The 12,988-nt window shown below is 39.1% G+C and overlaps 1 protein-coding gene across 11 annotated transcripts in view; it reads left to right on the plus strand.

Moving 5' to 3' along the window:
* Window positions 1–12,988, plus strand: part of agrn (agrin) — a 390,673-nt gene that overhangs the window by 226,576 nt on the left and 151,109 nt on the right. For all 11 annotated transcript variants that reach the window (XM_088331544.1, XM_088331552.1, XM_088331545.1 and 8 more), the window contains one exon: window positions 7,807–8,031. In XM_088331544.1, coding sequence (XP_088187670.1) covers window positions 7,807–8,031 — 225 coding nt within the window. The remainder of the gene's footprint in view (window positions 1–7,806; window positions 8,032–12,988) is intronic.

Raw genomic sequence — 12,988 nt, forward strand, 5'->3', positions numbered from 1 at the left:
TCATCATTGCAGGACATTTACTAAAAACTATGATATATATGTATATATATATATATATATTTTGGGCTGTTCATACCATCATGTTAGGATTTCAGTCTGGATCTGGACTCAGTCTTACTCTTTGGGTTTTTCATTCTCACGTTCCAATGTGTCAGGACCCAGAACAGTAAAACAGGAAGCAGAACCCAATCGCATAACGTTACTCACAATTCTTTGGGGAGAAGAGGAATGAGCGCACACTCGATCCGCGGATCGTTGGTCGCGGAAGTAGATTGATTGGAACGAGGTAGTGGTCAAAATCAAAACAAATCAGGGTGATAACAAAACAGTAGGAAAACACAGGCAAAAACAGAGATTCACTGGGCTTGGCAAAACAAGGGCAAAAAAAACGGGCAAAACAGGGATTCACAGGGCTTGGCAAAACAAGAGCAAAAAACACAGGGAAAACGGGGATTCACAGGTTTGGCAAAACAAGAACAAAAACACAGGCAAAAACAGGGTTTCAAAGGGCTTGACGTATCACAACAGTTTCGCAGACGCTCCGACCCCAGGCGACTCACAAGACAGCGTTTAAGAAGTCAGGGTGCAATCTGTCAACGCGTTTCAGCTGGTGTCCATGGGTGGGGCCAATTGGGCGCTGTGGCAACTGTGACGGAACCTGACGCGACACGGCGGGGACCAATTGGGCGCCATGGCATCCATGACACACCCTAGGAAAAGAGGAAATTCCATCCAAAAATGTTTTGCGTTTCAACACAAATAATGCTCTGACAAAGTTACATATTTGACTCCATAAACATCTGAAGTTTGAAATAATTACCTCCTAGGTAAAAATTGCGATCCTATTGCTAATGTTTTCGTGAGTGGAATTTTTAAGCCCTTCTTCAATATTAGTAAAATATATTGAATTAGAAGTGTATAAATGTTGTAGGATTAAATTTTTGGTGCAGCATGTTTAGTTCGATTCAAAAGGATATTCATCTCAAATAAGTTAATTAATGTCACGTATAACCAAAATTAGTTTTTCTGCTATTTTGCCTGGATGCTACTTATCGTCAAAAACAGGGCCAGCAAGTTAGCCTTCGCCTTACACGGCGGTCTTTTGTTCGTGAATGTTTACAATAAAGTTGCGCTTCCTAAGCATAGTGAGCTAGTAGTTAGCAGCACAAGTTAAATATTTTTGTTTGTCATAGTTATGCAAATTGTGTAAATGTAAAAAAGAAATGATTTCATGTAGTTTGTTTTGGCTTTTCCTTTTCAATCAAAATTAAAACTAATAACAAAAAATGAGGGCAGCACGGCGGTGCAGTGGTTAGCGCGTGTGCACCACATTTGTAAGGTCTTGGGAACCTTCTGTGTGGGTTCAAATCCAGCTACCGGACTTCATGTGCGGAGTTTGTATGTTCTCCCCGTGCTTGCGTGGGTTTCCTCCCACATTCCAAAGACATTCATTTCAGGTGGATTGGCCGGTCTAAACTGTCCCTAGGTGTGAATGAGCGAGTTGTCTGTCCCTGTGTGCCCTGCGATTGGCTGGCAACCAGTTCAGGGTGTCCCCTGCCCACTGATTGCTGGGAAGGGCTCCGGCACCCCCGCGACCCTACTGAGGATAAGCGGTGCAGCTAATGAGATGAGATGAGTTAAACAAAAAATAAGCTCAAGGGTATGATCTGGGACACCCATTTTAAAACATGGACAACATCAAGGTCACAGGAGAGTTGTGGAAGATCCTTGAAGATTCCTTTCAGAAGTCAATCAAGGCTTTCCAGGGAAGACTGAGAGTCTTTTAGACCCAAGGGAGATACCTTGAAGGGGGAAACTTGTGGTTTGTAGTTTAATATATCTTTTGTGACCTCAGTCAGTAAAGTTTTTAGTCTTGACTTTAGTTTTCGACGACCGTCCATTCATTTTAGCACAGCTTGAATTTATAGATGACTTCAGGTGGGAGGCAACTTTCTTTATTATCATTGACATTGTTTTTAATGAGGTTAGACGTTGCACTTCATGATAAACACACAATAAACACTTACACTAGAAAACTATGATTAAAAGAGTGTCGGACGAAAAATTCTAAAATAGTGCTTGGTGACTAGCCTAAGCTGTAGGTGCATCTTAAACAATCGTACTATTAAAAGTAGGCCAGTAACTTTTAGCAGCAACTCCATAATAAATCGATAATCAGCAACGGTGACAATTGAAACCACTTGAAACCATTTTGAGTTTATATCGAGATATAGGTTTTTGATCAATGATGATTATACTTTCCAAAAACATTACAAATATGCTTCATTGCATTTTGAAGGATTTGTTTTAAATATGAACCCATTAAGTACACATATGTGACAATATATTTGCAAATTTGCCACTTTTTTCAGTAACTATTTTTTTTTTTTTTTTACACTGGATGTTTCTGTCAAAAACCAGAAATGGATCAGGACCCAAACGCGTGACGTTACTCACACAAGCCTTTTATTTCACGGGAAATGGGGAGTTATGCACGTTAGGCAGCAGTCTGGCGTGAAATTATAGGACAGGTCGACGAGATCGATACCAATTGCCCGGGTTGATATCGGACAGATGGGGTCGATACCGGACAGGAAGGGACAGACAGGATAGATAATGAAACAGGATATCGAAAAGAAACAGGACAAACTAGACGGGAACAAACCTGGAAACCGATATTAAACAGGACAAGAATAAACGGGAACAATACTGGACAGGGAATACCGACAGGAAAACAGGACCGAGTCAAAACCCACGTCTCGGGGCAGGGGTTCGTTGAGGGACTGACAAAGGAAAAATGAGTGCACTGGGCTTAAAAAGACGGAAAGCCAATCTGTCAATGAGCCGCAGCTGGCGCCATACGGGCGGGGGCCTATTGGGCACCATGGCAACCGTGACAGTTTCACTAAGGCAACAAATAGCTTTGGAAATATTCCAATGAGTAAAGTAAGCTGAGTGTATTTTGTTCTTTTGTTTTGAAAATAATTAGGTTACACAACTAGTGGCAAGTGACAATACCAAAAAAAGATAAATTGGCCAACTTGCGCTTCTTATGCGTTGATTCAATTAAACATTAGTGGACGTAATCAGAAATCAAATAGTGACGCATTATAGTTTTTTTCTTTTTTTGAATATCAAGAAAACCATTTGTCTTGTTTGGAAAAAGAAAAGAACGAAGTGTACCCAAATTGAAGTAGCTTTACGCACAATAAACCCAACTCCTATTATAACAAACAAGATGCTGAGGGTCAGGGGATGGTGTAATACTTGTATATAGTCTCTACAGGCCTTCAACACGTCTTGTGATTAAGGGTTATGCGAAAATAAATATGAGTTGAAAGACTAAGGGGTATACTGTTTTCCTTTTTGACAAGCTCCAAAGTATTAATCAGATGTTCAGTTTTAAAGCAGAAACCCTTTGCTGTTTTTTTTCCTGACTTTATTATCAGCCTCTGGCAAATTACTCAATGTGCTGCCTGTACTTCTCATTTTGTATTCTGTTTTTGCCTCTTTAGAACAGTATTGTAGTGGAAACTGTTGTTCTACTAAGTAGCACTTGTCTTTTCAGCACTGCCCGGCCTCCCCACACCAACCCTCTCCCCCTCAACCCTCCCTACCACGCATACTCGTTTTCATCTCGCATTGGTTGTTTACTCCCAAGGCAATCTTTTTTTTTTTCCTCCCCGCTTTTGTTGTTGGAAACCAGATGGAAAAAGAGCGCAGCCGTTTCCCTCTCAGAGGCAGAGTCTGATGGTGGGCAACCAGAGACGGATACGCGGGTCCTCAAACAGAAGGTTGGTCGCATAAATCCGGGCCGAGTCGGCCTATGGGGAGCGGCGCTTCCCGGATTTATCCGCACCTCTGATTTCTGCAGCAAGCAGGCTATTCTTTTTGTGATTCCTCTCCTTGCTCAACTAGAAAAAGCAGGGTTCCTGGAAGCTGTTTTTCTCACTTTAATAGGAGGTAATGGTGTTGCTCCCAAGTAGTGGCTCAGCTGGCGTGGAGATGCCCGCGTTCCACTCACCTTGACATCCGTCTAAAACTGCAGTATTTTGCTACATGTCAGTTATCCTCCAACTTTGAAAAGCTGGACCGCTCCATCCTCTTGCCCTTCAGACAACTACCCATAGAAAACTTATCTGGCAACCAGTTATCATTTTCAGTTTTTCTCCAAACTTTTCTAAACTGAAATCTACTTTGTGTGACCGTTTTGGGCAAAGGGCTACCATTTTGATAATCATTTCTAAAATAACAACATCGCATGATGTTAATATTGTGTTAGTAAGTTATTACTAATTTATTACCAGGTTGTACTTAAAAGTAGGGGTACAACAGATTCAGATTCAGACATACTTTATTGTCATTCTTGTACACGTGTATATAGAACGAAATGTCGATACATCTGACCCGCACAGTTTCCTTAAATGTACAGATATAAATAAATGTTGTACTGAGTAAGAGTATTGAAGTACTAATAATATGCTAAATAATTATAGCTATGTATAGTATTGTACAGTAGTGCAAAGAGTGCAAGAGGAGCAGCTAACCAGATGTGCAAAATGGGCAGTCAGGTAAACAAGTCACTATACAATAACAATAACACGATAGTGCAGAGGAGAACAGATGTGCAAAGGAGTGACTAGGTATAAGAGAACTGCCAGTAGTGCACGAAAACAAAACAAACAGATGTAAAGATTAGAAGCTGTGTAGGCTTACTGTGTGTGTGATTGACCATTTAACAGTCTAATGGCCAGGGGGACAAAGCTGTTGCAGACAGGCCCCATTAACCACTAAAACTCATACCCAGGGTCACGACATTAGCCCATCCCAGCTATCTTCAGGCAGTGGGCAGGGGACACCCTGAAATGGTTCCCAGCCAGTCGCAGGATTCACAGGGTCAGACAATTCACTCGCTCATTCACACCTAGGGACAAACTGGACCGGCCAATTCACCTAACATGCAAGTCTTTGGAGTGTGGGAGGAAACTGGAGTGCCCGGAGAAAACCCACGCAAGCACGGGGAGAACATGCAATCTCTACACAGGAGGTTCGATCTCGTGACCTCAGAACTGTGCCGCACACGCGCTAACTACTGTGCCGCCGTGCTGTCCATCTAGATACAGTATATATCACTATTTTTTCTCGATGTATTTACCGCGCGTTTGTGCAAATGCTTTGTTGTTGTTGTTTTTACCCAAAAGGGACACTGTGTAATATTTGACCATTAGATGTCACTGTATTGGGTAGTATATTGTTTGGCCACCCAAAATTTTGAAAGAGCCGCATTGAACAAAAAAAAAATGTTTGGAGCAGCAAAGAATTAAAAGCCTTAAATAAGCCATAGTAAGGCCATAATAAGGAAGGCGTTCAGTCCTTAGAAGGCATGCATTTATATGAATTTTCATTGGAAAAACTTGAAAAAGTTTGTGTCATATCTGTTCTTTTACATAAACTGTATAATTTTCCAGTATCAAACATTTCTAAAAAAGCACAAGAGAGCCACTATTGAGCTCCAAAGAGCTCCATGCGTCTCCAGAGCTGCCTGTTGTTGACCCCCGATGTAGTGCAACCAGGAATGAGTGCTACTAAACACAAGGAAGAATACAAACTACGAAGACTCAGAGTTACCAAACCACCCTTTTTTTTAGATGTATTCATGCATCCTTGCAAAAAAATTGGGTTTTGGGGTTACTCTTAGCAGCAATTCGGCGGACAATCATGTCAGCTCCCTTTATGTGAGCCTTATGTTATGTAAAATATATTCAAATTCTGTAACTTCCAGGTATTGAAAAATATGCATTTATCACCGATAGTCCATGTATTTTTTTTTCCTGGAATTCAATTCAGTATTGTTGGGTTTTTTTTTGGAACGAATGAAAGTTTTTTTGTTGTTTTTTTTTTTTAGCCAGTGAAAAGCGCTGAATAATACACAATGTCCGATTTAGAGTAATTGACCCCAATAGATGAAAGGCTAAGTGACTACATTTAGTTTACCAGTCTACAATGCTCTTGCCTATAGAAATAATTGAATCACGTAATATTCGTTGTACGATTTACGGCCCGGTGCGTTTTAATGTTATGCTGTATCATAAATCCTTTGACCAGCTTCATTCTGAAAATGTGTCGAGCAGGATAAAGCCCGGAGTCTTGTTTTGATGCGTAAAAGCGTCCTCTTGCTCATCCACGAACCAATCCTATTATGATCCAAGGCTGATAAGGCCAAACAGAATAGCCAGCCAGAAAAAAAAGAACACTGTTGGGGAGCGAATCAAACAAACTGCTTCTTTATCGCAGTTCTTGTCTCCTTTACGATCAAAAGCTCACACAGAAGTGCTCTAAGTTGCTAGGACAAGAGTAATATAAGGTGTGTAACTGTGGAACAAGAGTAAAGAATGAGTTTTTCTACAATTCCCCACATTTTTACTTCTAATTTCCGCTTTTCTGTCATCTATGCGTTTCAATATGGGCATTACCTGTATATAATTTTTATATTGTTCAGTTATTGTATTTAGAATATGTTATATCAGGCCTCAAATCAAATTAGAAAAGTCATTCTCAAAAATAAGCAAAATGATCTTATCTAAGTGATGGCAGATCATTTTTCTTAATTTATGAAATATTTTTGACAAGATTAGAGAAGAAAAGACCTCAAATAAGACAATTTGCTACATGGGAAAAATTGGCTGATTTATGAATACATTTGCTAATTTCACAATAAAAACAAGATAAAATATCCTAAAATAGGAAAAAATAAATTTAAAATGCTCACATTTTTCCCGTGACCTTACTGAGGACAAGCAGTGCAGAAAATGAATGAATTAATGAATTAATGAATGATCACATTTTCTGCCACTATAGCAAGATGTATTGTTATGCTCTGCAACGGAAGAAATATGATGATGAAATTTTAATACTGCACAAAACAAGCTATGTCTACTCATTTTCGGTACAATTTTACTTATGTCGTGATTGTGAATTTAATTAATCTTATTAAAAGAAAAGAAAAATCATTCTTAAAATGAGAAAACTTGTATTTTCTAGAAGAAGGGAGATATTTATCAGTTGACTAAAAAAATTCTACCCAAAACAAAACTTAACAAGCTAGATGATCTACCAAATGATACATAGGAGATTTGCTTTTTACGTAAAGTTGGTGTTTTCCCCAGAACTCAAAATAAAATATCTTAAAATGAGAAAAAGCATACTATAAATCAGTAATGTCAATCAGTCTGTGGGCAAGTGTTTTGGATAATTTCATCTGGTTCGCCATAAATTTCCAAAAAATAAGCAGTAACTTCTATCAAAAGTTATGATTTTCTTTTAATCAGAACTAAATGGCAACTTTGGCTGCTTAAGGGGAAGTGTTGAATTTGTATAGCATCGTGAGTTGGTTCAAGTGTAAAACCAGTTAACACATTCAATGCCAAACATGAAAATATTTTCCCCCCATTGTCTATGTATGAATGTGTTGTGTTTGGAAAAGATCCATTGGGTAACTTTACGAATGTAGGCTGAAAAATAATGCATGATACTGAAAATTAAAGCTTAAAGTTTGTAGTTGACATTCTTTTACTGATCCGGCCCGCCTCAGAACAGAAAGTCTGGATCCGGCCCAAGAGCCAAACTGAGTTTGACATTCCAGCTTTAAATGGAGTAAGATTATATTTGTTGCAGTTGTCAATGTAAAATGTTAATTATGTAATAATAAGTTTCCCTCTTCATTTTTTTGCATGTACGAATACTGTGTTTTTCTCTTGCTAAGTTGTACAGTTCTGTTCATACACTGGCATGTGTGTCTCCTCACAGACCCTTGCAAAAACAACGAGAACAGCTTCAACACGATGTGCCGCGTGGAGGCCCTCACCCGCCAGCCGCTTGTCTTTGGCCTGCCCGAGTCGTGCCCTCCGGCAAGCGAGCCGTTATGTGCCAGCGACGGTGAAAGCTACCCCAGCGAGTGTGCCATGAGAGCCACGGGCCTGCAGAAAGGCGTGAAACTCTGGAAGATTCACGGGGGACGCTGCAGAGGACTGGGTAAGCCCCCACTTAACCTTGAACGTTTTTACCTCCTCCATTTGATCCACCTTGTACAGATCTATTTTTGTATAATATTAGAACCTCACCTCTAGAAGAAGCCTTCAGTCCTTAGTAAGCATGCATTTAAATGAAGATTTGGTATCAAAACCGAAAATATGAAAGGCATAGCTGTAAACCAAATATGACACACTGGGATAAATAGATGATCTCATTCAATGCCATACGTTTCTCTTAAACGGGAAGTGCCGGTGCCAGCCAATCTTTGCCATTTTGACCCTTTTTTTAAGGTCTACAGAAAATGTAGTTCTGTAGCTATATAGGCATAGGACATATCAAAGGAAAGCTTCAACCTTCATCTTTAATTTGAAAAAAGTTTGTTTTCCCAGCCCTTACCATTGTTCAGTAAACAACAGTTGAACATTGCCTGGTTCATGGAAACAACTCGTTTCCAAGAACTTTCACTTTTACAACTTATTTAAAGAATGCTTACCATAAACACGAGGACACTTTGCTTGCAAAATAACATCTTATCGGAAGAACACTGAACAATGCATGAACTTTGCAAGAACTTGTCAGCACCCAATGTTTTCGGTGATGTGATCACACAATTTCGGTCACTCGGGGGCCACCCACACACTCTCAATTGCTGAATACAGGAAGCAACAGGACTGAGTGGGTGGACAAATATCTGATCAAAGCCACTTCTGCCATCTAGGAGGGGTTCATCATACCGAAATCAATGAAACTTTCTTAACTATATCAATAAGTAATTATCGGTTTTTAGGTACATACTTTTAGTATGTGGCTATTTTAAAGCAGTTTTAGGGGGTCACTTATATATATATATATATATATATATATATATATATATATATATATATATATATATATATATATATATATATATATATATACTGGACTGTCTCAGAAAATTAGAATATTGTGATAAAGTTCTTTATTTTCTGTAATGCAATTAAAAAAACAAAAATGTCATACATTCTGGATTCATTACACATCAACTGAACTATTTCAAGCCTTTTATTATTTGAATATTGCTGAATTTGGCTTACAGCTTAAGAAAACTCAAAAATCCTATCTCAAAATATTAGAATAGTATGAAAAAGTATACAAGTAGGCTATTCAACTAATCACCTGAATCATCTAATTAACTTGAAACACCTTGCGAGAGTTTCCTGAGCCTTAAAAACACTCAGCTTGGTTCAGTAAACTAAATCACAAGTATGGGGAAGACTGCTGATCCGTCTGCTGTCCAGAGGACCATCATTGATACCCTCCATCAGGAGGGTAAGACACAAAAAGAAATTTCTCAAAGAGCAGGCTGTTCACAGAGTGCAGTTTCAAAGCATATCCACAAAAAGTCTGTTGGAAGGGAAAAATGTGGCCGTAAACGCTGCACAACCAAGAGAGATGACCGCAGCCTTAACAAAATTGTGAAGAAGAGCCGCTTCTAGAATTTGGGGGAGCTTCAAAGACAGTGGGCTGAAGCTGGAGTCCAGGTATCAAAAGCCACAGTTCACAGACGTGTCCGGGAAATGGGCTACAATAGCCGTATTCCCATGGTCAAGCCACTTCTGAACTCAAGACAACGGAAGAAGCGTCTGACTTGGGCTATGGAGAAGAAGCACTGGACAGTTGCAGAGTGGTCCAAAGTCCTCTTTTCAGACGAAAGCAAGTTTTGCATTTCATTTGGAAGTCAAGGCGCCAGAGTCTGGAGAAAGGCTGGAGAAGAGCAAAATCCAAGTTGCTTGAAATCCAGTGTGAAGTTCCCACAGTCAGCAATGGTTTGGGGAGCCATGTCAGCTGCTGGTGTTGGTCCACTGTGTTTCATCAAGTCCAGAGTAAATGCAACTGTGTACCAAGAGATTTTAGAGCACTACATGCTTCCATCTGCTGAAAAGCTCTATGGAGATGAGTATTTCATTTTCCAGCATGATCTGGCACCTGCTCACAGTGCCAAAACCACCAGTAACTGGTGCACTGACCATGGCATCACTGTCCTTGATTGGCCTGCTAATTCCCCTGACCTGAACCCCATCGAGAATTTGTGGGGTATAGTTAAGAAGAAGATGAAAGACACCAGACCTACAAATGCAAATGAGCTGAAGGCCGCTATCGAAGCATCCTGGGCATCAATAACACCTCAGCAATGCCACAGGCTGATTGCCTCCATGCCACGCCGGATTGATGCAGTAATCCGTGCAAAAGGATTCCCAACCAAGTACTGAGTGCATCAATGGACATTTTCAAATGTTTGATTTAGTTTTGCTGTTATAAAATTATTTTTTTTACTTGGTCTGAGGAAGTATTCTAATATTTTGAGATGGGATTTTTGAGTTTTTTTCAGCTGTAAGCCAAAATCAGCAATATTCAAATAATAAAAGGCTTGAAATAGTTCAGTTGATGTGTAATGAATCCAGAATGTATGACATTTTTGTTTTTTTAATTGCATTACAGAAAATAAAGAACTTTATCACAATATTCAAATTTTCTGAGACAGTCCAGTATATATATATATATAAAAGGATAAATATGTGCTACTATCTCTGCTTTACTCCACACAATTATTTCATTGGATATATTTGAGAAGAAAGCCGCTCGGCAGCTGAGTGGTTAATGCCTCTGCAGTACAGTTGATCTGAAATGAAATGATCTGCATTTTATATAGCGCTTTTCAAGTCAATGACTTCTCAAAGCGCTTTACAATGTGCTCCACATTTCCCAATAGCGGCCTTGCAGCCATGTAAGGCGCTAACCTGCTTATTGGGGGTAGTAGGGGTTCAGTGTCTTACCCAAGGACACTTCGACATGTAACACGGAGGAGCCGGGATTCGAACTGGGATCCCTTGATCCCAAGACGAGCGCTCTACCTCCTGAGCTACTGCCGGTGCAAATCAGCTACCTGCCTTCATGTGTTAGCATGTTTTCCCAGGGCTTGCGTGGGTTTCCTCTGGGCGCTCCGGATTCCTCCTACATTCCAAAAACATGCATGCCAGGTAAACTGGCTGGTCCAAATTGTCCCTAGGTGTAAATGGGTGAGTTGTCTGTTTCAACGTGCCCTGCAACTGGCTGGCTACCATTTCAGGGTGTCCCCTGCCCACTAACTGAAGATATGGCTGTAATGGGCGCCAGCACCGTCGTGACCTTACTGAGGATAAGCTGTGCTAATAATGATGGTCGGACATTTGAGAATTTTTTTTTTTTTTTCTGGGACGCAACTTGTCATTTGGGTGGAATGTTGGGTCCTGAAGTCAAACCAGATAAAAACCAGTGATTACAACATTAGCTTCCTCCCCCTGACACAGCCTTCTGGCAGATGATCAGTTTGACTAACACTAGAGGAGGAAGTCATAGCAAATAGCTGTCAGCTTGTACTGTTTGCCTGCTAGCCCTCTGAAGAGGAACGTTTTTTCCGCTGTGTTTTCATCAGAGCCAAGCATAGGAACAGCGGTGCAGATTTAGCAAAGCGGCGTGGACAGACTGTGGATCTTCAGAATCAATTATTAGACCTTTATGCTATGTCAATTCCAAACTAAAGAACAATTCACTTTAAATAGCTAATCCACAAAATCATATCCCGATGAAAATTACACAATGTCAACTAATCAAAATCACCATTTCAACATGTTAGTGTGCATCCTCTTCGTCCATTCCTTCAGACTAAGCGGCAATGTAATTAAGTTTGTCATGACCTGCTTTTAAAGAACACGAGCAAGTGAATTGGATCGCTCTACTAATTTGATCCAGCGATCGGCAATGAAATCATTTTGAGGCCTCAAATTGGATTTTCTCACTTCACGACCATATTTGCTATTTAATACAACCGGTTGTCCTTTTTCTTATTTTCCAAATGAATTTCTGCTTATCAAGTCGTAAATTAATGACCGGGATCGTTTAGACTTTCACTTGACTGTAAAATTAAACTTTTATAATTTACATTGTTGTTAAAGTGGGGCTGCAGAGTTACAGTTCATGTTAAACTGAGTCTACGACTGAGATTTTACAGTGAATTACTGCTATAAAAACTCCTAAACAATCAAATGTAGTGTCCAATCAGAAATTAAAAAAAAATAATTCATGTTAAGTTTACTGACAGATTAAAACATTCTTTTCACAAAATGTTTTGTAATGCAGGACAAAACATATCCAAATGATTATTATAATCGTTTTTGAATAAAAAATTTGAATCAAAGTAACAAAGTACCATGTAAATTCATTCTTTTCCCAATCAAACACTTACTTTTATAATTAACATGCAACAGGGCACATAATAGGAAACATTGTGGACCTACAGTCACCATCATTTAGCAATAATAATAATAGGAAGAAGAAGAAATTTTGGTTCACTAGCAAATAAATGTAGTCATGTAAACTTTTGTTTTCATTTTTTTCCCCCATTAAAATACGACATATAAAAATTAAGCCTAGCATTTTGGGTATATTTTATGAAGTAACATGTCAAGTGGGCAACATGATCTCTAAGGGCAGAAGGCAAATTGTTTTACTCATTTGATTATTTTCCTATTTCAATAAGAACAAAAACAAAAAATAAAGAATAATAAGAAAAAAAAATCTTATTTTATAACTGTCCTATTTTAGTCTGTAAAGGTCAGGTGTGTTTTTTCTTATTAGGAAAAAGCAAAACAAATTGTAACGTAAGAAAATATTGTTGAAAATGTAATTATGTGTGAAAAACACAATTTTCGTTAAATAAAGCAATTATTTAACCAGGGTTTTTGCAGTTTACATGCTGTAGATCAATTGTAGGCAAAATTTTGAGCTGCAGGCCGCATTCAATTAGTACATTTGGCAGAGCGACCAGGAAGAAAAAAATGATTGTATTGGCAGATAGAAATCAGGGAAAAGTTAATGTAGGCCTATCCAATTTTTCTCATGCAATTATGAATAAAAATACATGCAGACATCTAAAGTTATG

This window comes from Urocampus carinirostris, chromosome 3, assembly GCF_059441175.1.
Source record: "Urocampus carinirostris isolate Australia breed hairy pipefish chromosome 3, RoL_Ucar_1.0, whole genome shotgun sequence".
In the NCBI taxonomy this organism is placed as follows: Eukaryota; Metazoa; Chordata; class Actinopteri; order Syngnathiformes; family Syngnathidae; genus Urocampus; species Urocampus carinirostris.